Raw genomic sequence first — 27,158 nt, forward strand, 5'->3', positions numbered from 1 at the left:
GAAAGGCAGACATAACACAGGGGTGTATGATGCGAGTCAGAAATGAGCCCTAAGTTCCGGGAACAAGAAAATGTGCCTATGCAATTTGTTAGTCTGTCACAAGGCAGCATCATCTGGGTGCTGAGGAGGGGAGGGTTCTTGTCTGGGGGTTCTCCTGGGGCATACGGCCAGGTGAAGAGTTCACGCATTTACCTTGAAAAGAATATCTGTACACATTGCTTTTCCATGAGTTATTATTGGTTCTTGATCTTCACCTTTGCCATCCCAACAGTCCAGCTCAACACACCTGAAGACCCAAGAAAAACGATGTCAGCTTCCTTAGTGTTTCAGTACTGGTGAGCTACCTGAGACAAGTTCTGAGAGTGATGTTCAGAGCAGTAAATTAAAAAGCAGTTTTGAACATTACATCATTCCTTTTAAGCTGCACATGTGTAATTTCAGACTTTTCAGATATTACCTTCAATATACTAAGCATGGTTCAATATGTTTACACCTGAACAATAAAGTTTTTAGCTCTGCAACATTCTTCTAATTTATTTTCTTTCTCAGTTAACTGTGACACATTCCAATACATTAAGAAATTAAGAAGGAAATCATAAACTGATTCTCATTTACACATAAACTTCTTAATTACAAACCATAAAGTCCCCTGAAATTCATCAGTTTTCACTGAGATCAAACTTTTCTTATCTTTCCCACAATCTGTCTCCTGACATCAATTTCTACATTCCACTGCCTTTCAATGTTTTTTATGAGAAAAAGTGTCTTAAATATATATTTTTTTGTTTACCACACTAATATATTTATATGTTCAATTATACTATATATCACCACCAAGGTATATTGTGTGGGTTTAATGCATTAGATCCACAAATATTAAAGGCTGTTATCTCCTGCTTCCAACCTGCATCCAGCCAAAAGCACTTGTCTGTACATCTCCACTGAAGACTTGCCACCAAACTGCCTGCCTGTTAAATATGTATTGTGAGAGGAACTGATGAAATAATGAGCCAAAGGATGGTCCATTTCTTGATATAATTCCAAACGGTCTAGGAAAACTGGGGCATTTTCATCTGACATCAAGTATCTGCAAAACCCATCACTTGATATGACACCTAGAAGGAAGAAGAAATCACAGCAAATTACTACTAGAAATTTAGTGGGCAGGAATAAAACTGTCTCATAGGGCAGGAACCCTAGCAAAAAAGCTAGGGCTTCTGCAAGCAAACAGAAGCTCTCCCCTTCCAGTGCTCCAAGCTGACCCGCAACTGTGTCCCTGGTGCAAAATATGCCACTGTGTGCCCACATAACTAAAAAAAAAATCCGGTGCCCACCTAGCTCAATAGCCTATGTCCAGCACTCACCACAGTAGACCTAAGGCATCAAGAGGATGTGAAGAAGGCAAATAAGTCGTGACATCTCCTCAGAATACTCCCAACAGTTTTGAGCTCTGAGACTTTGTGAGCCAGAAACTGTGAGCTTGCACATACCAGTCTTCTACGGCACTTTCCTCCCCTCTTTCATATCTAGTCTTGCCCTGACTGCGCTACATCGCTGTTAATCAGCTTGCAGCATGTGCAGAGACTGTTCTCCACTGACAAAAACAAGTGGAGGTGTACCTGAACATGTTTGCACATGTTCATTTGCAAAGCATTAGGAAAATCTAAGATGCCTTCAAGTTTACTGTCTGAAATACAGGTTTATTCCTTTCTAATGAAAAACAAGCCATTTTCTACAATGAACACGGGATGTACAATAATTCAGAGGACAGAATTCGTAACACTTATTTCTCTACTGTTACGTGCTCATAAAGTATAAAAAATATAAATCAAGGGATACATTTTAATGAAAACAAGGTAAGAATAATCAGTACTGCAATGTCAGTTTTAAAGTGGCCCAGAGACTGTAATATGGGGTAGGAGGGATTACTAACAAGGAGTCATGGCAGAGAATAGTTATCTGGCACTAATTTGAAGATTCCTTTCCCTAAAGTATGGATGAACACTCAGCTATTGTTAAGGCACAGGTTGCAGGAGTTCTTTTTTTTTTTTTAAGACAACTTTTCTCTTATATGGAGAAATCCAGTAATCCTGCTTTTCATTCTGCTCCTAGCTTTCTGAAAAATCCTCTACCAAAGCTTCAATTTTCTGTGCCTGGTGTCAGCCAGAGGTGAATAATTCTGGAACACCTTTTTCAAATCCTCTCAGTTGATTCTGACTTTTGGAAGGGGTGGGGAGGTGGAGGGGGGTGGGGGGAAGGGGTCAAAATGGAATTTTCAACTTTAAGTATGTTTTTATTTTGTTGATCACCGAGAACTTGAAAGGAACAGCACAAAATCTCTCAGACGACATGCACTTCTAGTGCATCATCTAGTGGAAGAAAGTCACAGCTGAGTAGGCGTTCTACAATGGCTGAGACTTCAGTAACTTAACAGAGTTCTATGTGCTCAACAGACTGGCCTTTCTATTTTTGACGTGCACTGACCAGGTGGAAGAAATTGCTTTTGTGGTGTTCCTGAGCAGACTTTGGTTACTAAACTGCACAGCATTAACTTATTCAGCTTTACTTACTCTTTCTGCTACTGAAATGGAACTGAGGAAGAGCCAGTTGCTTACTGCTACTGCCTTGTTGTACATCAGCCATGTTTCTTAAATCACATGATTTAACAAAAAAGCTGTTGAGCTTAATTATTTTGCTCAACAGCAAAGTTATATCTAAGAAGGGGAAAGAGACTGCAGAGAACAACCAGTGCTGAGATAAGTTCTTGCCTTCTTTACATGCTAAGGTTCAACATGCTATTATATGAAACCATCTCTCTACCCTACTGATTGCATGGGGATAAAATCCGCATCAGTGAATATGATCAATGGAGGAACACTGTAAGAGGACACTGCTGCTGTTCTGTTGTTACTCTCCATAATCCTATCCCTGCAGGAGGTCTACCACTTTTATTTAAAACCGGTTAGAAGTATAAATCAAAGAAAGAAGATAAATAATTAGCCAAAATGCAACTACTGACTGAAAGAATAAGCCAATATCATTCCCTTGCTACAGCTTAGTGCTTGCAAAAGCGGTTTTTTGCAAATTACTGAACATTGTTTTCCAGTTCTAAATTAACTTCCACCTTCATAAAACATATTTTTACATCTTCCATCCCAAATAGGTGGCAGCTATGTTAGTACACCTTCCTCATTTTGAAAAATATGTAAAATGCACTGGCATTAAGAGGAATCACAGATGAGTGCCTTTAAAAAAAAAAAAAGGATAGAGTTGACTGAAATCAAGTAATTAATACTTGGAGAATTCTATTTTATGTAGAGAGGAAGAGAAATAAGCTACACTGCTTGTGAGTGGAAAATCCTTATAAAGTTTGTAAATGACAAATGAAATACCTCCCTCTCTCCCAGGTGATTCTGGTAAAGTTCTTGTTTTCACTGAACTAAGAGAGCAATCTACTAACCCAGCGTACAACACAATGTCTGGAGCAGCATATACAGTACAAGCTCTTCCTCTAGCAGTTTGGTCAAAAGGACTAAAGTATTTTAAGGAATGGTGAAAGCTACACATCTAGTGACAGAAGGATTCCTTAAGATTATAGACTGAGGAAGACAACTGTAAACTCTTCACAGCCACTGGTCCAAAGAAAACGAAAGGGGCAGGTGTTGCTGTGGAAGGCATTGCTGGTGTCAACGCCTGTGATCATAAAGCAACACAAAAGCACACTGGGAACCCAACAGGGCTGCAGCACTGAGCAAGAGCTGCCTCGGGCTTTTCTGAAGCAGTTTAAGATATTGGCTCCTTCTGTTGTCTGCTTTCCACATCCTTCATCATCAGTAGCAGCACTAGTGGATGTATAAAATCTATTCAGCTTCTCCAGTGCTAGCTTGATACATTAACCTAAATGTCTAATTGAAGTGGCTACCTGTTAGGATCCTGAAGGTCTGTGGGTTTTGCAAGCCTGGAGTCTCCTCCTCTGCGTGCTACGATGACAGTAACTTCCAGCAAAAGTGCAGAGAGGACAGATGCAGATAGCAACATTTTTAATGACTGCGGTTGATCGCAGCACAGCTATTTCAGCAGAATGGATAAGAACTGGTAGCCAAGTTCAACCACTGACACATCCAACACCCATGGCAGCTCAGGTCACAAGCAGTGCAAGAACGGCTCGGAGACACTTCCTGCAATCTTCTTCCTCAGAGAGAACATTTTGCAATACACCCATGCAAAATACCCAGTTCTAAGCTAGGCCACTGACCTCAAGCACTATACAGATTATATTATAAGAAAGTGGATGCATATCCAGTGGTGCACATGGAAATTTTTTTATTTTTACACAATATTTGTATAGCTTTGTAGTCTCTCTCAGACCTTGGCCATAGCCACATGCATGTTGTCTTGTTGCTAGAAGGAGTCTCCATGTTCCCATTTACTCAATTCTAGCCTCTTCCATTTTTCATCAGGATGGCTGTCTTTGTAGCCACACTGTAACCTGGGTCAGGGAAATAATCATTCTGAAAAAACACTGGTTTTGAGGGGGAGATATTTTTCAGCAGATCAGTTTCCCAATCTAGCTCACTGGGTGGCTGCACAAGTGCTTGCCCTGACCACAAGGACTGTAAGCTCCCATTTAAAAGTTTGGATGCTTCAGAACAAATTCCCCAAATGCCTAAAACCAGTGAATACTGAATTTCCTCCCACATTTACCTTTACTCTTCAAGTCTTCATCTGGCTCATATGTCTCAATTATCTGCATTGCTCTTTTTGTGTCATAAAAGGGAAATAAAATTTCATTGAGCCGAGGATCTCGTTGATGCTAAGGTTAGAAAACAATGGAATTCAGCAAAACAATATAGTGCATGGCTATCATCCAAGAGTATTTCATTACTGCAGATGAGAAAGAAAGAAGTGGACACTTAAAAAAAAAAAAAGCGCCCTAAAATTTACAGGCTATTCAACAGTAACTTTAGCTTTAGACAGATAATGAACCTTATCTTTCATAAGAAATCTAGGCAGTCTTATAAAAATATATATAAAAAAAAATCCAGAGCAATCGTGCAACTGGTCTTACTCTTGCTTGTTAATGAAAATAATGACTGCACATGGTATACGTGTGAATGAAATGTTTGGAAATAAATAGCTAAGTTTCTCTTCTTCGTAAATTCTCTCTCTTCCTAATCTTTTTCTGTAGGTCATGTAAACTGACAGACTTCACCGATGGCATTGTAACCACCTCTGCAAAAATGGATGTCTTCAACAATATATTCAGCCAAAGTAAAAAATAAAAGTAAAATAAAGCTATACTATAAATACAGAATTTGAAACCCAAGTTTAGAAATATGCAACTGCTGATGATTATTTGTGAATCATGGAAACATTGTGCTATTAACTACTCAAAAAACAGTGTAGGTTCTTAGAAGAAATATGTACAACTTAGAAGAGCTTCACAATATAATCTCTTCAATTCACAGTAATTTACAATATTAGGATTTCATAATATATGTTATATTTAGAAACAATTTAGCAGTAATTTCTAATACACTACTAAAACTCAGAGTTTTTAAGTTTTACTTAATAGTGTGCTACGTAACTTTTGTTTTTCTCCATGCTGGATTAGAGCTGCACACTGTGTGCCTGATTCTCCATTAAAAGAAAATTAAAACCAGAATTGAATGGAGTAGTGGCATGTAAGCAGATGCAGTAAAACAAAGAAATAAATACGACTGTGAAAACCCTCTTTTACCCCAGTAGGTGCACAGTTTTCAAGCTTTAGTTTAAGCAGAATTCAGAAATGTAACAGGCCACCCCCATATTGGCGATCAATAATTTGGAGTGGACAGCATGGTGTTGATATGGCTTGGCTCAGCACTATCAGCATTTGCTGTAATTCCTTATGTGTAAACTTTTTGACATTTTTTTCATGAAAAAAGCCCAATATCCAATCAAAAATAGGCACTTGACCTCCCTTCTTACAATCAATACATTGGTGCATGTGCTTAATTAATTCCAAGAAATTACAACCAATGCCAATTTAATCATGCGATTAAGGAGGGATCTTTCAAGTAATGCTACTGACAGTCTGCAGCATCTAAAATACAGCAATTTCATTTGCTACAGATCAGCTGTCTAGATATTTAAGTAAAACTCAGATGAGATATGATATGAGAGCAGATGGATGCAGGACACAACTTGCTAAGCAGCGCACAACAGCAACACAACATTGGCATGCAACAGTACAGTCTACTGTGACAAATGACAAGCTTTATACCATTAGTGACAATAAACTACTTCAAAAAATTGTACGAAATAGTAGGGAAGGTTCTTAACTTAAGAAAAGTGCTCTTCCCCACCCTCTTTCTTCTACAGTTAGTCATGAGCAAACAGAAGAAAATAAATGGGATAAAGCAAAAGGTCTCTTCTTGAGAAAGAGTCACAGAATTATCAGAAGGAGCTAAGAGCAAAATATTTTTGTTGTAGCAATGGCCATCACTCATTATCAATTTTCCATTTGAACAAAAGCATGTTTTTATGTTTACTTGGTTTAAAAAATAAAGCAAAATTGACAACTGATGAAGTTTTACTTCAAAGAGTGCTGACTAGTGTCTCTTGGGGAAACGTTCTGCACTACTGAGCTTGTTGGCACAGGAAAGCTGTAACACAAAAGCTGACCAAAACTAAAAGTATGAAGTTTCATTTAGAAAGACAGCATGCCCCAGGACTAATCGTGTATGTCCGCATTTGATTGTTTTAGTTACAATCTTAGACAAGATGCCCCCAGACTACATTCCTAACCATATGAGGGTGAACCATCTAAAAGCATGGGGAGAAACAATGCCTGTATGGTTCTGTAAAGAAAGGAGGATAATTAAGTCTCCCCAACCTGGCCTCCAGTCTCCTCTTTGAGTGGATACAAACCAAGATGTACAGCAATTGTTAGTGTGCCAGAACCAGTTTTGCCTCTTGAATGTGTTCCATGCAGTGGTAAGAAGGCTGTCCTTTTGTGGAAATGAAAAACAGGGAGGGAGAAAGAGCAAGCGAGTGGGAAGCAGGGAAGAAGAGCAAGGAAGTGGGAAAGAGGGGGGGCAGTGGAAAAGAGGGGGACAGAAAAAGATCTCATACCTCCTTCCCAGGAAAAAGGTTGTCAGATGCCTGATAATAATTATATTTCTAAAAACTTTCCAGAAGCTTTCATACTGGTACACAATTAAATCAGCTGTCAGCCAGCAGCATTTAAAAGTCAAATAGAGACAGCAGTATGGAGGAACCCCAGGAAAGCAGCGCTCTCTCCACTCATACGCAGGTAATGTATCCTCATGCTTCCTTAAAAACCCATAACACATAGAGGTTCTGAGGATGCCTCAGAGGTTACCAAATTCAAAATAATTTAGGTTAAAGACTCTGATGAAGAATTGCTCTGCCAAGTAACCCCCCTCTCCTACATAATGATAATAATATTTTTATATTTTCCAGCATTAAACATCACTGCTAATTGCAGTGTTGGCCCACTGTCAAGGGGACAGAAATGATCACTTCAGGAGGGAGATTCTGGGTCATTTAGTGGCTTTCAAATCATGACCAAAAATTTAAACTCTATTTGGAGACTAAAAGACCTCCAAAAGCACAGAGCCAAAGGCATTAGTTTCAGTCATCAGAATGAATGTCCTACTCTATAAAACTACTTGACTAAATTTTCCCAGCTCTGGTCACCAACTAAAGGGCCAACTACAAGATTTCCAATTGCAAAATGTGTTGTGTCAATAAGAATGTAGCCAAAAAGATGCATTTTTCTCCAATACCACCCTATAAAATAAGGCTTCTAATTCTGCAAAAAGGACTGCTAAAACAATACAAAATTGAGAGCACAACAATTCAATTTTAATTTTTTATTCGGTTACTGGAGATAGCCAGGAAGTTCTTACAATGGCTGGCAGCTCTTCTTCAAAAGCTTGGGCTTCAAGGAAGCACACTTTAAACTATTACAGAGATCAGTTTTAAAGTAATTGACTGAAAAATTAGAATTAACACTAAAAAAAAAGGTCAGAAGCTAATATGGTTCAAGGTGGGGACAGGGCTGTGTGCTTCAAGCAGTGAAGTGCGTCTATTACTACAAGAGAATTGGGGGGGTTGAGGTACTCTAAGGGGATAATTTATAATTTAAATCACCACACTATCCTTTCTCTCTTCAATGCAGAAGCAAAAATTACATGCCTTAGCTATGAACCCAGTCCTACAAACATTTAGACACTCAACTTTGTACATAGCTGTCACAAAAGAACATCTCACAGTAGTAAGATTGAGGATATGCTCCCATTTGCTTATAGAGAGAACTATGAGACACAAACTAAGGGCCCAAGTAGGTAACCATTAGTCCTGAAGCTGATAATCTTCTCACTATCTTTTTTTTTTTGAATACTCTTTCTACATGTAATTCAGGTTTGGTGAAGAGCAAGGCGTGCATTCCCTGATGGAAAAGAAAATTATATTCTAAATGTGATACATGGGGAACTTGCTGCTTGAATCTTCATATACCAGTATCAGATATATAAATACATATATATAATATATATTAAAAAGATTTATAACTAGTAAAATAATTTTAGATGGCAAGATTTTTGGTAATGCACCCAATCCCTGAAAGATCATGCAGAGAGGTAAAGCAGCTATCCATTTTCCAGATGACAAGGAACTACTGATGCAAAAGCAAGTAGAATGTGCCTATTTTCCATGTGTAAGTTCTTGTCAAATATACATGCTGCATTTATTGTTGCAACTGTGAATGAGTCAGTCTTCTATAACTTACTGTACTTCAGAAATAGGAAAAACCCCAACCCCACACTGTTTATTGAACTACTTCGCACACTCACAATGTTAAGAAATACTAAATACTCCTGCCAACAACTGTATTCTAGAAATACAGCAATAAAAAATGCTTCCTCTTACTCTGCACACATAGTATTTTAAAAATCATATACAAACTCTTAAAATATCCTCTTAGCTCTTAGATTTGTAATAGATTTAAATAATACTGTCAAGAAGAATCAAACCACTGTTTATAAAAGCCTACTTCATTTTTTCTATTATTCAGAAGGATTAGCGGATATATTTAGCTGTGGCCTACAGGTAAAGTAATTGCTTATAATAAAATACTGGGTGTATTTTAGTTGAGACTGCATTGAACGTAGCAGTATAAAATGTATAAAACATACATAACACACAACATAACACAACAGCAAGTAATCAACAGATGCAATCTCCAAAGCCAACATGTAGAAAGCACAACATACAAGGTTGGAGCTGATTTTTGCACCTGGATGTTACCATAATGGAAAGATCAGCAGATCAAAAGCATAGCAAATAATGGCATGATTCATGCAATGGAAAGATTGGAAGAAGCAAGCCACTGCAGACAGACTTGTATGGTAGTTAATGTATGAAAAAGCTTACTTCATTTAGAAAGCTCACTAATTGGTCTACCGTTAAATAATCAGTTTTGTCTCCATTGCTGAAAAGAAATTTATTAGAGAATGTAAGTTTTCATATACGATGCTACAGTAGGTATGATTTACATGTTGACATTGTTGATACTTTTAAAACCATGTCTTTTTCTACCTGAAGTAGCTCTATATTCTCAAAATGAAGTCACAGAAAATATACTAACTGTCTATGCTTGACACAGTATATCTCCCATACTTCCTATAACTGAACAAACAATACTTCATAAAACAACATGTAAGTCCTCCAGCTGAGAATAAATTGTGAAGAAACTTTTTAAGCTTTAGATATTTATTTAATTTCATTAGTTCACATATTGCGTTAATCACCTAAAGGAGCAAGTTAAAATTACAGTAGTTAGTAAAGCCAATGCAAAAAAAAAAAAGTTCCAGGTGCTTCCTCTAACTCATGTAAAAGTTGCTCTAAAATACAGAGTGAACTTTTACATTAACAATCTGAGAGGGAAGGAAGGGGGAAAACAGACTTGAGTTTGTCTTAAAATACTGCTGATGCTACTAGGATTCAAGGTTAGATAATCTTTACAGTGTTCTGTCACTATTAAATATGGACTAAAAATACAGCAAAATGAGTTTAAAGCAAGATTATATTAAATTCAAACTTACATCTTCTTAAAGAGATCCTCTATGTCAGTTCGGGGACATATCTTTTGGGTGAGCTCATAAAATTTCTCATAAGTAAATGCTGCAGGCTCAATTTCATCATTCTGCAACAAAATGCAAAGGTACATTTATCCAGCAAAAGAGAGCTTATATGCCCTTTTCCCGAGAGCATATCTTATATCAGTAAAAGCAACCGAGAACTACTTTAGCTCTTTACCTAGTATATGCTTACATAGTTTCTTCGGTATTTTCTGAAAGCAGTTCTTAATTCATCTTTATCATAGATCTGTTGATGTGCTTATATTCTGACCTCACAGTAACATTAATTCTACATAAACACAGAGCGGAAAACAGTCTTTATTTTAATTCTGAAGCTTAAAAAAAAAAAACCCAAAAGTCCAAACTAGTGTACAATTCAGGAGACTTATACTGAAGCCAAGGGACGTTGAGGAAAAAGTCCCAGGTTTGGTGCAATCATTTTAAAAAACAAATCAGCTCTCATACAGGGGCATGTAAAACTTCCATGAGGGAGGGAACACATGGCTAACACATTCAGTATCATGTCCTTCTCTGAACAAGATGAGAACCTCAGCAATGAGGAAAAAATTAATCTCAGGTGCCAGGCACTGCTACAGCTGGGGATTCATGTCTTCTTACACCCCTTCTCCCCAGCTGGAGACAGCAAGCTGCTGAGCCTGTATGGCTGCCCCTCACCAGCCTCAACCAGCACTTGCTGCAGTCAGGCCAAGAACCAGGGGCTGGAGCCTCCAAAATGAAAGAAGAGAGGCTGGGCAGGAAGTAAAGCTGAAAAAACTAGCTGCAACGGTAAACAGCTGTCACCTCTCTGGGGCTGCTGGCAGGGGCTCCTGCTGTGATGGGAGAGAGCTGGACAGCAGTTTTTCAAAGGAAGGGAGCACAGAGCAGGAGTCATTCAAGAAATGCAACTGAGAGGACAGCATGCAACAAAAAGGTATTATGTGCATATTCTGTGCTCAGGTACTGTGTATAAATGAATGAAAAGGTAGTCTGTTACAGAAAAGAAGGGAAGCCTCATCTGAGACATTTATGGACCACTGTGTCATACAGATCTAATTACATTTTGGCTTTAGTAAACAATTGATAGTGATTAATAAATTACTCATGAGCAATACACGTGTTTTTCTGTGATGCAAATGACTCGGATCACAGCTACGAATGTGAACAATTCATCAATTTATTAATATACAAAAAGGTTATTCAAAACCACTAAATACCTTTCCACTGGGAAGACCTAATTCTTTGAGTGCCTGAAAGATCACTTTTTCTGTTTTACCTGATGCAAAGGTTCTGGTAATGCTAAAAGAAAAAAGAGCGGGGGGGGGGGAAGGAAAAATGTTAGTCACTTTTTAAACAACCAGTTCTCTCTCTCTTGCTTTTACTGCCAACATTTTCCTCTGACTTTAACTGATGAATGTTTAACTGATGAATGTAAGCATCTTCCAAGTAATAGTGCGGTTGAAAAAGTGCTCTAAGCTTCACAGAGCAGCAGCGGTCTGCCTGCAAGCTATCCATAAGAAAATATACCAAAACAATGGACTGGATGCTCTTTTCACCTCTATGCATAGATAAATTACTGTGTTTAAAAAGTAGCAGATTCTACAAGTGAGGAGACTCATCTCTCCAGCCATTCCTGGTTGTAGTGACTTCCCTTCCTTGCCAAGCATTAACCTCTGCCTACCAGGTGACCCATAAGGTATGAACCATTTCCAATGGCAGCTTACTTCCTTTTCAAGCAGTCACTGCTAGAGAGAGACTTCCACGTGCATGTCAAATCTCATTCCCTGCTCCCTCACCAGCTGCAGTACTCACTCCTGCCTTTGAATGCTCCCTCACCTTACAAATACCCCTGTTCTAGACATACTATGCCCAACTCTTTTAAGTAAGTCTCAGCTGCCACTCAAATATTTCCACCAAACTGATTAACATCCCCTTCCTTCCACAAAATGGGTGATTTCACCATGTGTGAAACTGACAAAGTGGCTTCACTTGACATTAAATAAACCCAATTAAAGCTTAGTTATTCGGTATGATTAATGTGAAAGCATTTTGTCTATTTCTGTTTCCATTTGAGATGAATTCAAATAACCTCTCACTCCAGAAAAGTAGATCCAAACTTGACGGCTCTCCTTCCTTCTGTTTACAGTCTAATCTAAAATGATGTGTCCTACAACCTCTTGATTTCAGTGTCTCAGTCTGGAGAGAAACACTGAAGTCTGTATCCAATATCTATTTCTAAAGCTAACAAAAGCTGTACATTAGGAAGGACTCTGTAGTTGCTTTCTAAGAATATATTGCTCTTTATTATGAAGCGAGACAAACATTTGGTGACACTTTTTGTTAATCTCATGCATAGTAAACAATTTCACATGGTGAAAGATATGAAAAACCTGTTGCTATTATTTGTTGCTATAGCAATTCATAGTTGTTTTACTCTCCAAAACTATGTAAATATTTTCATACTAATAAAGTTAAGATCAGGTAACAAAAGATCTAAATGATAGAATAATATTTTAACAAATCTTGGCCATTTTTTTTTACTTGGTTCTTTCAACAGTTGGATTTCCATGTCCCTATTTAGGCACCTAAATAAGCTATTGATTTTCCAAAACTGATAAGTACCGAGACGTTTTCACTAAAATATAGACTGAGTTTAAGTTTAGGCACTTGTTTCTTAAAAAACCCTCAGGCATCTATTTTTCTGCTAATTCTAAAACACAGTGTAATGTTAGCTCTACAATTTACCACCTCTCTGCAGCCCTGTAAAAAATTCTATGTCTGTTCTAATGAATCGGGCCCCGATAATAAATGTAATGTAAAATGTGTAATATTGGCATAAGCAACTAATCAGAAACTGTGAGCCAAGATCCATGGCTGCAGGGAACTTATTTTTAATGCCAAACTGTTTTTTATTTCACCAAAGATGACAGCTAACATAGCAGTAATTTGTAATGAGAGCAGCAGTCTAGAAAAGATTGCACAAATCAAAAAAGACTGTAAAAATACAGTACAAAACTTTCATTTTTCTAAGGTTTTGTAAACAGAACTATGTTTCCCTCTATCAGAAGAGACTTCATCCTAGCGCATTTACATTCACCTTGTTGTACACCTTGGAAGAAAACTGGGCTACTTCAGAGGCAGGCAAGTTACTCATGTTCTCCAGTGGTTTGGGGCTTTTTATGGTAACATTTCAATGTACTTCCTCATAAATATTTAAAATTCTTCCCAAATCTAGGACTAAGCTGTATGAATCTATCACGCTTGTTGATGGATTAAATTACTTGGTTACTTCAGACCTTCACCACTTTCCAACCATTACTTCAAAAATCAAGCCAACACATAAACAGTTCAAATCAATCTTTTACCATGGCTAGTACCACTGCGTACACAGTACAAAAAATTATCTAAAACGGTTTCCAACCACCAGCTAAGTATTGAAACAGATTTCTTTTATGCACTCTGGAGTAATCGATACAAAACATATTTACTAAAAAAGTGTAATTTCAAATTAACTTAAACTACTGTAAAACAGATTTAAGCCTCATTTGTCGTAGTTTAACTTTTAAAATATATTTTTATAAATGTAGTTATACAAGGGATAAGCATAGATTGAGCAAAGCTAATTTCTAAACAGGCTCTAGCTGAACAGGTGCAACTTGCACATGTAGAGAATCCATTTTCTGCCAACAGAAAGCTGCTGAAACCAAGCAGAATTTTTTTCAACACTGACCTTTTTAGTCATTGTTTACAGTAGTGGTAAAATCTGAAAATACAAAATATTTTACCCAATGACCTGCCCTTGTAAGATCTGTAGATGTAGTTCTAGACCCAGACTACTAAAATTTATTAAAGCCCAAAAGACAAATCTGGTGCCCTCCTAAGGTTTTTGCACCACTAACTGCCAGAATTTCTTCTCTCACAAACACAGTAGATCGATAGTAATAGATATATGCCCCTGAGTACATTAAAATCTAAAAGTAGTTGAGAAGAATCTTCATGACTATGCAACCCCCAATTGCACTAACGAGGAGTTAGGAATATTTATGCCATTTACCACTGACAGCCTAAGGAGTTTCACCTTCTCAAGGCTCATCATTCCCTATGGCCATGTGCTGGCTGCAAAAATCTGTCTTAAATGTGAAAAGAAATGCAAGGACCTCTGATTTCCCAGATGAGGTTTTTTTTTTCTCAGTGTTTTACTGCACTTCTGTGTAAAAATGAAATAAAGGTGATCTTGTGATATACATTCCTACAGCTTAACAGATCTGCTGGGTATTCTGGTTCTGAGAGAATAACCTTCCTATCTGCATCCCCAGAGCTACAGTAATTGCTACAGGAGCTGCAGGAGGAGGTGGAGGTTTGATGAAGTAGGGCTGACTAAATAATATTATGTTTAAAAACAGGTCTATGGGAAGGCCTGACCATAGCAATCTGGAGGTCAGTTGAAGGGGAAGCATCAGTGGTCTAAACCAGTGAGAAGAGGTACTGGGGGTGGGGCTTGGGTAATAATGTAAAACTCGGTCTGCCCACTTTTCCCAGTGCTTCCTAGCTTGCCTTCCTCATACGTACTTTATTCTCCTTATGCATCTACCTCCTTCCATTCCCTCTTTTATCTCTCCATGCTCCCTCTCTGCACTAAGTGTTTGTGGGAGGAGGAGGGAAGCAATGAAATTCCCCACACCCCAGGCTGCCCAGAGCTGAGAGACCTGGGTGCCTGTGTCCCACTTCATGATAAGTAGCTGTTGCTGGATCACGTTACTCTCATGATCTTGCTGTCCTCCATCAAGGCTCTTTTCACCCTCTTTTCCAATGTAGATCTACAGAGCAGACTGATTTCTTCCCCCTCATTCACATTACTCCTCTACAACTTTCCTCCAGTCTCTCACTGACATCTCTCCTTGTCCTTTCAGCGGGTGATACAGTGCTTTCTGGATGAGCCCCAAGATGCTGCTGCATTTCACCCACACCAACAGAGTGCATTCCTTGGAGCATCCAGATGTAAAGATGATTCAGCTCCCCTCTGCACAGCACAGAATAGTAGATCCTTTACAATTTTATACTGCAAACTACTTTTGCAATAAATTAAGCTGCTAGACACCAATTTATGTCAACCTGGAAACAGTGCAAATTTGAAAAAAGAAACTCTAGGAACTGGAAATATTTTTAAGAAAAAGGATTCAACTTTAAGAGAACATTTAAGTCTTCTAAAACCAAAACTACAGATCCAGAAGGAAGATTTAAAACACTGGAACCAGCAGACTGGACCCTCTTCAGCAAGATGCAGGTTTGTCTGCATGCACAAATCAGTGTGCTGTAGCTCACTGGAGAGAATTTATGCCTCGCTAAATGGGAGGTAAAATATTTCAAGGCAGAAACAGTTTCAGACAAGATAGTGCACTATAAATTCACACTGAGGAATCAAGCTCTATGTTCAAACACAGGCATAAACCTCTAAAGTCTTGAAAATAAATTTGCCCTTGTAGTATTGTTCCCTCATCTTTACCCTTCAGTTGATACTCCTCACAGTACTTCTGCACAGAAGGTGCCTCACGGCAGTTTAATTCAAGGCTGAGAAATAAGCAGGGGCTTGGCAATGTGAGAGTTGAAAGATTAATACGCTGAAGCAGCCGTAACACTATCAAGGCGTCACTTGAGTCATGAAACTAAAGAAACCTGGAAGACAGCATGGGAGGCCCTTTGTCTTTTTGCAGATTCTACAGATGCAAAATCCTCTCCCTCTCCCTTGAAAAAAAATGTTCTGTGAGGCTTCTTACATAGTCCTCCTTCTTGCTCCCTTCTGTGACTTTCTCTTTATGAAAAAACAGCATGCCCCAAAAGTATGGTTTTTCACATACTGAAGAAGAAGGAAGCTCAACGTATCAGCAATTAATTTCTAGAGCAGGAGTGGGCAGAATTATTGCCTAGCCAGAGAAGACTGAAAATCAGTAACTTGTAATAGTTAGTAGCTGTTCAGAAAGAAATACACTGTTCCAGCTTTTCTGTTACTGACAACAACTAACCCAATGATTCATTTACCGTGTGGAAAAAAACAAATATTATCCTGGGGGCTCCTATAAAAGCAGAAGCATTTCTGGCAAAGCTATATCTGTCTCTTTTACAAGGAGCTACATTTTAAAACAGACCATTTCGTCCTCTACTTAACTGTTCTGCAAGTTTTTATGGTTCTTTTGATAAGCATTTCATGAAGTTTTACAACCTGAAAAACCCATCCCAGAGTTTGAGTTTTAAGCTGAGAAAACTGATACTCTTAGCTCTAAGTGACTTCAAAAACAATTATGAGCACTCATATCTTCATTGCAAAAATTAGTAGGCTGATAAGAAGTCCTGCCTAGTTTAACCAAGGAGCTATCAAACTCAGCTAAGTACGTCTAGTTCTGTACTTATTTTTACATATGTATTAGTAATAAAATTGATATCGTATTTCCTTTTTAAGCCACAGAATTTTAGTAACATTATACACCCGGTACCTGATAAAAACTTGAATTCCCAATTGTGCTTACCTCCGAACTGGAATTTTCCCATTTGTGTTTGTTAGAAAGGCCAGCTTCATCCAGCTGAAATTAAAACCAAAATATTTTTAAAATACTGTTTACTAAAATTGGGATCTAGATACTTATATTTAGATTAAGATTATTGCCATGTCTGTGAAATGAGCACAAACAAATAATTGTTCTGCAATACAAACATTTTTCTGTAACCTTTCAGTGCTTGAGACAGAGCAGCTCTGTAACTGTAAAAGCAAAAAGCAGCCCAAAAGAATCAGTACATCAATTAGCATGAGTGTGAAGACAAGAAAGACTCATGGGGTTCTGTTTGCATATGCATTAGTGGAAGAACAAACCAGACAATAATTAAAACATACAATATCAATAAATCAAATGTACAGTTATAAACTCTCTTATCGTTTTTCCTGGGCAGATACCAGATACAGACCTGAGATCTCTTCTGGTCACAGTGAAAGATAAACCCTAAACTATTTTATCACCATTTTCTTTATTACATTGTTTTGTGATTGCAAATGTTGAACTATGAAAAACAAAGATTTTTTTTTTTTAATTCCAAGAAGGAAAATACAAGGACAGAAAAATAAAGGAGAAAGGAGAGGAAGAAAAGTAACTTACTGTTTCTTGAGACATGTCATTGGACTGACATTGTTAGCTCTAAAATTGTGTATAATGGATCCAAGCCCTTCTACCCATTGCTGAAAAACACAAAAATTCAGAAACACCACATCAGGAAAACTGAAGAGGGAAAAAGTAGGAAAGTTTGTCTTGGGGGAAGGCTCTTCTTCCTTGCAGATATAGATAATGTTAATAACCTGAGTTGAGGAAAAACCTGCCCACTTCACAGCCTATAACACCATGGAAAAGTTCAGTCACTTTTTATCCATTACTATTTCATTCTTCACTAAACAAAGTGAGTGTGCTTTCTATTCTTCCAAGGACCACATGTAGCATCAGCAGTGCTATTAAAACAGTTTATTGCCAGCAAAGGCAAGCAGTCCATTGATTGATTTATTAAGCCTTCTATTTATAGCCTGTATAAACATATGCCTCCCTTTCAGCTGCAGCTGGCAATATTAGCTATTACTAAGCAACATTATACAATGTGTGATGGCATATTTTACTGGTCCAGTTTTAGGAAAGGAATTAAATAAAATATTAATTAGCTAGAACAAACCACAGGGAGACACAACAATTGGTCTGTGATGCTGACCTCATCTAACACCCTGTTACATATTCAAATCCCACTTGCTTTCTTGCCTTCATCCTTAAAAAGCAAAACGTTCCAGTAATCAGTGGGATGACTTTCAGTCAACATTAGCATTACAGCACTTACTTATGTAATTCCTTTTTATAGACATATATTTTTCTACTACAGCTTGCACCTAGACTTTGCAGTACTGTATAGAAAAAGCTTAAGGATTAGGTCCTAACATGAACACTCATTGATTTCAACAAGAATCCTGGCAGGATAAAGCTACAGGAAGAGAAAAAAATGACAGCACTACAAGCCAAGTTTGATGTCAGTTATACTATTGTAATCCTAGGATTACTCAACAGACAATTTACACTGGTGGAACTGAGACGCGATTTGATCCACTGCTTAACATTAACCTCAAGAATAAAGAAGCTTCTTGCTTCCGGCCAAATTCTGAGCATGCAGCTTGAACTGACTTGGGCAGGATCCAGAATTTGACACTTATAAAGAGATGCAGATGAGTATATTTTTCTTTTCATGAATGAGTGTTGTACATCTGCAAAACAGATGAAAAAATCATCATTTATATAGGAGGAATACTAATGTCTTTGGAAAATGGCATGGGAGTAGATCTGTATGAGCTAAACCAAGGCCTAAGGTGTCAATTCAGCCCATAGCACACTTAAGTAGACCCTTGTACTCATGACACATAACAAGCACATCACAGACTTCTTTTTAAACAATAGTTAATCACACTCCCTTAAAAATGGACCTTATGAATCTATTTTGCATCAAGAAAAGTAGCCATTTATTAAGATGTTTACTAATATTAAATATTCCTTTTCAAATTCTCCTTTTTAAGAAGTACTGCATAAAATATGCATACAAATAGAATAAGCACATATGTGAGAATCATATGAAAATAGAAGTCTGACTTATGAGAAAAGCTAGCATTTAGGGTTCTCTCAGGTGTGGTCTGTGCTTGAAAACAACCCACCAGTAACAGTCTGCACAACCATTTCTTTTCCCAACTGCATGAATAAGATGGCTTGCTAGTCATAGTATGGAGGTACTGTCTAGGGATATAAAGAAAACAAGGTGCATGGGGAACGATGATATTATTTGTTAGAACTGATATAACTGGAAGCTATTGACAGACTTAGGCAAAACTTACCTCTTCCTACAAATGTTCCCTCACCTAAGATGGTAAGAGGAATAGTGCTTGAGATAATTTCAGGATAAATGCCTGAAAAAGTCTTACCTATATTTCCATCTCCTAGAACTGTCAAAATTCAACTATCATCATTCAACTATCAACAACTATCTATGTTTGGTTTTTTGTGCATTTTTTTGTTTGTTGGTTTGGTTTTTTTACAAGTAAAATGTAACATTACTGCTGTATTAACACTGTCACAGCTATACAAAAATTTATCCTCATATGGTCTAGATTAGTCTGCAGTCCCTTAAAAGCTCCTCAACCTTTCAATACTGTCACATAAAGTAAAATGGCATATGCACTGCAAACAAAAAACCCCTGCCAAAATTAAATAACGCAAAATGCATGTTGTGAACAAGCTGCAGTCTTTCAAAACTCCTGTTCTTTCCTGCTAAAAATGACATTGATGCAGTACTGGCAATGTCACCATTTCAATAGGAAATAAACACACAGAGATCCATTCCAGTTTGACGGCAATGGGTTGCAACTACACCAGATATAACAACATCTAACATTTAAAAGTAAGGCTACCCAGCACTCAGTTCTGAAGCTACTTCTGTACATGGAGAACAGCTGCCAGAACAGAACACTGCTAGAAAAAGAAAAAAAAAAAAACCAAACAAAAAAAATACCCACCCAGCAAACAAGTACAGAGAAATCAATACACTAACCACTCACCAACTAATTTCTTTGCATGAGTTGTCCTGATGATTCCCCACTGTAAAGGACTCCCTAAGCAATTTTCAATGATAATGCCCTTTCCTGATAGAGATACCAAATCAGGAACTTCATTCTCTTACACCAAAGAGCACAGAACTACAGCCAAACACTGCTAAAGCACAAAAGCATCACATCTCTGCTGGCACCAAGCAAGGGAGTAACCTAAGAGTCTGTCCATCTATGAATCATCTTTATGTTGCCATGACGCCCCCTGGGCAAGACATGGCAGTTCGAGAGACACATTTCCCTATCTGTTCCACACCACACAGCTGCACTACAATGTAGCAGCTGGCTGCTTGCACTTCAGTTTGGGGCTAAAGCAGTTTCTGGAGCCTTTCATCAGGTATTCCCCACAGTTACCAGCTGGTCCCAAATTAACTAGGAATAAGAGAGCTGAGGAAAAAGAAATGTTCTGGATTGTGAACATACTACATAGAAGCAAAATTACTCATAGAAGCAAAATTCCTCATCCATAGATTAATAGAAGCAAAATTCCTCACCCATAGATTAATATACATGCTCAGTGCAACACATTCAAACTCTTTGTCCTTCTGAGCCAGAATAGTCTCCAATCATCACTTTTAAGGCACTGTGATCCAGTGCACAGATATTCACAGAATATCCAAAGCCTGAATACTCTGACAAATGTCAAGCTGGTAATATATTGCTTTCCTGACAACAAACCATTCCCAGATTTAATGTAAACTTGTCTGATGACCTTGTGGAAGGGATGAAAGAAGAGCCAGATTCTTCTCAGCTAACATGCAACGAAGAATATAGCAGCAGCCTCGCTTGTAATGCTATGACAGCACTTCTTATTTTACAGGTGAAGCTGAAAGACCTGTAAACCTATGTAAGTAAACAGAAAAAAAGATCCTATTTCTTCTGTGCTCAGCATTTCCAAATCACTACCTCTCCAAAGGAGGAAAATCCTGTAACAAGATTAAATTCTGAAGTGAGATAGATAGGAAACACTTCATTTGGGTCTTACAGAAAGTAGTTACACGATAACAATTTCTGATAAAAATATAGGGTACATTTGATTATTACTGATGTTAGTACTAAATATTTTCCAATTTTCAAAATATGGCTCAGTACCTTTAATCTGTCAATGTAATTCCTGAATGGCTCTACATATACCAAGAATTATTCCAGATTCATATAAAAGAGGAATCTGGGCCCTGCTATCTAATCCTAGAGAAACAACAACCATGAAAAGAAACAAAAACAAAGACAAGTACACCTTAAACACTGATCCTTCAGCAGACACAAGAGGCCAAAATCTAAGTACACTGCAAGCCGGACTAGGTGGACTGTGTTGTTTTTCTCTAACAAGATCCAACAGCATCAAATATCTCTCTAAGGAAAAGCAGCACTCTTCCAGCTTTTGCTGTAGTACTCAGATGATTCTGAGGCACTTAGCAACCTTGTGTTAGCTAGGGTTCATCAATGAAACACAGGCAGCAGTAGCAGGGCACACAGATAAGCCTGACCTCTCAGCTCTCTTTTAGCCATCAACCTCTCATTTAGGAGGGTTAAAAAGGACAAAAATTATGAAAGATTAAAAATCACCATAACCTACCACTCATTAAATTCTAGACAAGGTCATCAATTGCTTATTTACAGATGAGGTCAGTATTGTCTTGAGATTTTACATTCACTTTTTCAGTGTAGTCTCTCCACAGTTGCACTCTACCCTAGTTCAAGCATCGGGAACGCTAGGGAGACAAGAAGGCATTGCCCTCTGATTTTGTATTCCATGCCTGTGACTGGCTGTCAGAGTCAAGGGCTTGATAGCTTGAAGGTTCAGGAAACTCACGGACAACAGAACCATGTTTCCCAGCTCCTTACCAAGATAGACATGACCTGGCAGGATTCCCTGGTACTTTGCCCTCATCCAGCAATGCTGTGACCAGTAGATGTCCCCCTTCTCTCAACACAGATGTCTCAGAAGTAATTTCTGTTCTATGAAAATTACTGTATCTTTAAGTACACGACAGCAAAAGCAAGGAGTCTAGACCAGTGTAAAACCTATCCCTTACTTGACCAGCTGCAGCACAGACCTGCAGATAATGCTGTGAAAATTCTGTTACAAAGATAAAAGGGACTCTTATGACTTTCAAATCTTTCATCTGGAAAGCTGAGGCTCACACAACTCTGTATTGGGAGTTGCCTGACGTGTCCATGCTGCTTCCACCCTTCAACAAAGCTTTTCACCCCAGAATGATTTTTCCAGCATTGGAGGAGTCTACTCTGAAAGCTTCTGGACAACTCACTTTGGCTGCTTTTGTATGCAGACTAAGACAAACATAGTGGAGCTTTATACAGTGAAATCGACCTCCTGGCTACAGAGGACAAGGACTGAAGTTTGAAGTTTTCAATTTACTGATAACTCCAAATTTACTGATAACTTTCAATTATTCAATTTACTGATAACTTTCTGATAACTTACTAATAACTTGGCATAGCCAAGAAAAAACAACAAAAAGCACAAAAGCAAGCATCACAGACGCTTAACTGCAGACTGGCTAGGATATGAAGATTTCTCTAGAGAACAGTGTGTTACATACTTGGCAGAGGGCTACTTAAATATGTAAACAGCAATCATGTATTTAAGACAGTCATAGTTTTAAAATGTTTATCATGTAGATTATGAAACATAAGCCACATACTAAAATAATGGGACACAGAGAACAGCAGTAGACTGTAGTTCTGTTAAATTATATTCTGCAGGTTTCTTGCAAAGTTTTGTTTTGAAACATCAAAACAAACCAAAGCTATCGGAAAATAGAATTTTCTTTAATGTGACTGTGGGATATTCCTGTGGGAATCTTCTGCTATCTTCTGGGTGCCCTCCTAGCAATGGGATTTTGGCAAATAATTAATTGCTTGTTTCATGGGAAAAAAAAAGTCAGGGTCAAATGAACCAGACTTTTTTGTAAGTTGAGATGAGCCATAGAGTAGAAACAGCAACAAAAGTGATCAGCCTGGTCTTACCAAAACATGACGGTCCATTTACCCATTTTAAACAAACTGAAGTAAATTTAAAAATGAAGACGACTATCCCAACTGAAAAGATGAGAAGTTTAAGAATGTCAAAATGAAATGCTTTCATCTGCAGTCATCTTCAACGCTGTATTATTAGCTGTATTATAAAGCTTGCATTTTACCTTTATGTTGTTTGTCAGGGTATGAGCAATAATGCATTTCAGCACCTGCTATTCATTCTGGTGTCTCACTGATTAGCCATTAATGTGTGATTCACTGTCTCAGTGAGTAACACGCCTGTAGAAAATATCTATTTTCTAACAAATGCAGCTACGCCAGTATAAAAGGTTACTCCACTCCCCTTCCCACCCTATCTCCCTGGTGGCTGCTCCCATCCCTACCTACCATCAGTGGAATGGTGTGCATCAGGTTTTCTTGAACACTGGTGTGAGCTTTGCCCCTAAATAGGCGACGTGAGAATAACCCTATGGCTCTTCCTTGGAGTAAGTAAGGAGTGTTTGCCCCTAATAAAGTTCACAAAGTCCTCTGCCAGCAGGGCAGTGGGAACAATACTTTCTGGCAGAAGGACAGAAACTATCAGCTGGAGAGACGGTGCTTCCCAACAACACAGCTGGATCTGGGAAAGAACAGCTGTCAGTACAAATTTATCCCTGGCATGCAGTAACACTGAAGGATGTAAAAAGGGCTGACTTGAATTAGGTTAATCTTTTAAGTTAAACTCCTTAATGCATTGCCACAGTGGATGAGCAAAGAAGACAAGAAGTTCAGATTTTGGGCTGCTGAACTACAAGAGCTTTATTGGACTTAATGTCACCTTTGGATAGGGAGCCTACATGCCATGTGCTAAGGCCTAACATCAGCACTACATCACTTCTGCACTAAGGAAATTCACCTCCAAATACTCACTGGCCTTTTCAAATGTCCTAGATTGAGGAAAGCAGATTATCAGACTACTAGGTCACTGAAAGTCCTTTTGGGAAGTAAAAAACAAAAATACACACATACGCTCACAACACCTCGTGTGTGTGTGTGTGTTAAATTTAGCTCACAGTAATTTATATAACCCGATTTAATGAGGAGTCCAAACATTAGATTTTAAATTCCACCTTTTATAGTCACTCTCTACTACCACAGTGGAGTTGCTTTAGGAGTGGACCATGACAGCTGCTCACAATCAGAGAGAGTACACCCTATTTTATGGTTGTTTTGTTTTAAGAGTGGAAATGAAAACCAGTTTCTCAGCTGAAAAAACCAATAAAATTTAAGTAGATAAAATGTAAATACCAGAGTTGGGGCTTGGAGACAAGTGGAGAGATAGTAAAAACACTCTTGTTGCTGGAGCAGCTATACTTGGAGCTCAGCGATGACTTGGCCAGACCTGCTGAGCACATCACCGCAAGAGGCAGAGGAACATGGGGCTGCCCCAGTGCAGAGATGATGACAGATCACAACCAACAGCCTGTGACAAGCCCTGCCTGGAGGGAAGGCTTCACCACTGCCCATAGCAGGCAGCAGCTCTGTACATGCCCACCTGCCACAGCTGGGGCACCCCTAAGAGACTGTCTCCATGCCCTGCCACCCTGTTCTATGGAACCTGGCAGAATCTGCTTCCCACAGACACCACTCCTTAACATGGGTAGCCTGAAGAAGTCAGGAACTTGCATTAACTTTCTTCTTTGTCATGGTTACTCATTTCCATTATAACCCAGCCTTCGGTGAGTAAAAACTACTTCTTTTCCAATTGTAAATTATTATCTAGAGAGGCCGAATACCTTTTTGCCCTCTTTCTGGCCAGAAATGTTCTGGACTTTTGTATTTGGATCTGATGCTAAATTTCCTTGTTCTAAAGTATCCCAGTCAAGTGCCAACCAATCACAACCTTGGTTTATCTGAGGAAGGGGCAAAAGATCTACAGCAAGTAATGCTTACATTCCTCAAGGCAATGGGGCAGGGCGAATAGCCAAAACCACTACAGATGCATTCCTTACATGTATCTGGGCTGCTTAAGCTACAATCATTGCCCCTTTTTCTCCATAAGGGGGGCTTACTTTTGAACATTGGTTAAATCAAGGCCTATTTTAAATTGCAGCTGCATAGCTACTTAATGCCATGCAAAGACTCACTTCTTCTAGAGGAGATTCACTACGTCCCAGAAGATAGATGTCTTCTCATGGACAAAACAGGAAGAATTAAGCAGGAACAGCTATATGTGCAGATAACTTCTAGAAAATTTTATTTAGCACAGAGGGATGTTAGCCAGTTGATGTACTTACCATCTACAAAAGACCAATACAGTACAGGCCAAATTACTTCCCATATGCCCAGAAACCCACTGAAGGCAACTTAGAAAGCTCTACATTGTTTTTGGCTTGATCTACTTTACCCTCTCCCTTGTGCCTCAAACGTATCAGATCAGGTGGATCACCATTGTTGACAAGTTCTGGATATGTATTTTGGTGGAAAGACTCCCAGCTGCAGGACTCTCACATTTACAGGCCTCTCAGAGCCTACCCACAAGCTGATGCAGCATGACACACCATTTTTGTTAAGTATCTTGGTGGTTAATGAAGCCATAGATCTTTTAGACAGTATAATTAGCTCACCAGTTGTGACAGTCTATGCAACTGACCAACATACTCCTCAGAAACCAACTAGTCTAATACAGTTTTTTAAGTTCCTAAGCCACCTTAGATTTCAACTCCAACTTTCTGTTTCCAGAATAAATCAGAGACACTCTTGTGTTAAATATAAAAGTATAAAAGCCAGCATCTCCTTTTCTTTGCTTCTTAAATGTTTTCAAAACATAACTGTGGCATGCCATTTCCCTGAAAGTCTGCTGAAAATACACACAGTAAAATCAATTTAGTGTACCCATCTAAGTTATACAAGTATTTCTCCTTATCATGGAGTTTACTCAGTACTGCCAGTGTTTAAAGAGGTATGGATCCAAAGCAATGAAGAAAGAACCAGGTCTGCCAAGGGATTTAGTGATCCTGCATTCAGCAAACAAATACTCAGTTTTAAAGAAGATTCAGCAGGTGTGTGTTACTGATCACTAGTCAATCTTTATCTCACGGGCAAAACAGATTATCATATACCGTAAGTACATACAATCAGAAGAGAAAAGCAAGATGTGTGTATTTTTAAAATCCCTTGAATCTCTGGGTCTAAGCTAGTAGCTACTATCAGTACTCTGGATCAAGTTTCTCAGAGCAATTTATAGCAGACAGATTGAGTAGCAGGCCTTGGTGGAGCCACAGAACTTGCATCATGAACTGCAATCTTAAGCTCTCATGAAAGATGACGTGTAAAAAACCACCATTGTTTTCTTAAGGCTGTTCCATGTCAATGGGAAACAGAAAAGAACCTGGATATACTGGAATCCCCTTAGCTGTAGAGAATTTTCCTTCCTGCTTTTTGTCTTTTCAAATAATATGAACAACACAATACAATTAGGCTATCGTTGAACAAAATTTTGGAGGGTTGAGCTCCACCCACCAGGAAAATGAAAGTAATTACACTTCCATTCAGTATCCCTGTGTATTACAGATCTACTGCATAATCATCACATAGCCTGCAGTACAAGCCCCACACGGAGATACTAAACAACCGAGGGAATGCTACGTCCTACATTTAATGGTCTCAGCATCTACTTTTGATAAATCTCCATACATGCAAAGGCTGGTAAAAGTCACTTTCCTTTTCACCATGGCACGCAGACATGTTATAAAATGCTCCAAATGGATGTTTGCTACCCTTTTTTGGAGCGTGGCAGCAGACATTAGAACAGGTATTTCAGTCAGCCAAGTAGGCTGGCTGACTTAGGAAAAACAATGGAGTGCTGCTGAGGCGCTTTCCTTCTTTTAACACTGTTTAATTGTGAAATACCTTGGCTATTTCTGTGTTTTCCGCTACCATGAAAGTGAAGCTGATGTTCACCAGATCTGTGCCACTGCAAACACACACTATCCGTCCTTCCAACTCATTTTCTGATTTTCCAACAGCCTCAAGTGCAGTTAGTATTTTGGGATCCTGTTAAACAGAATAAATAGCTGGTTACATTTGCAAAACTTTTATTATGCAATGCACTATGGGAAAGATGCACTTCCATCTTCATATATATTAACACCTTTAAACCTTTGCCAATCATCTTAAATGACTGCTTTCACTTAGAATAATTGTGCGTAAACCTGAAAAACAATATATTCTAACAATTAGGAACATGACTGTGAGAACTCAAAAGTAAATTAAGTACTTTAAATATACTTTAGAAAGTTAAATTAGAATTTACATATATTTTCATCACAAAAAAGAAAAATCAATCACCCCAAGGAATGAAAATAGAG

General features: G+C 38.4%; 1 protein-coding gene across 7 annotated transcripts in view; it reads right to left on the bottom strand.

Moving 5' to 3' along the window:
- The window catches only part of PLCB4 (phospholipase C beta 4), a 211,740-nt gene that overhangs the window by 59,231 nt on the left and 125,351 nt on the right, over nt 1-27,158 (bottom strand). For all 7 annotated transcript variants that reach the window (XM_064446795.1, XM_064446788.1, XM_064446791.1 and 4 more), the window contains 9 exons: nt 26,701-26,844; nt 17,288-17,367; nt 16,667-16,720; nt 11,363-11,444; nt 10,113-10,213; nt 9,442-9,499; nt 4,705-4,813; nt 905-1,115; nt 193-286 (listed from right to left, as the gene is read on the bottom strand). In XM_064446795.1, coding sequence (XP_064302865.1) covers nt 193-286; nt 905-1,115; nt 4,705-4,813; nt 9,442-9,499; nt 10,113-10,213; nt 11,363-11,444; nt 16,667-16,720; nt 17,288-17,367; nt 26,701-26,844 — 933 coding nt within the window. The remainder of the gene's footprint in view (nt 1-192; nt 287-904; nt 1,116-4,704; nt 4,814-9,441; nt 9,500-10,112; nt 10,214-11,362; nt 11,445-16,666; nt 16,721-17,287; nt 17,368-26,700; nt 26,845-27,158) is intronic.

This window comes from Phalacrocorax carbo, chromosome 3 (assembly GCF_963921805.1).
Source record: "Phalacrocorax carbo chromosome 3, bPhaCar2.1, whole genome shotgun sequence".
Lineage (NCBI taxonomy): Eukaryota > Metazoa > Chordata > Aves > Suliformes > Phalacrocoracidae > Phalacrocorax > Phalacrocorax carbo.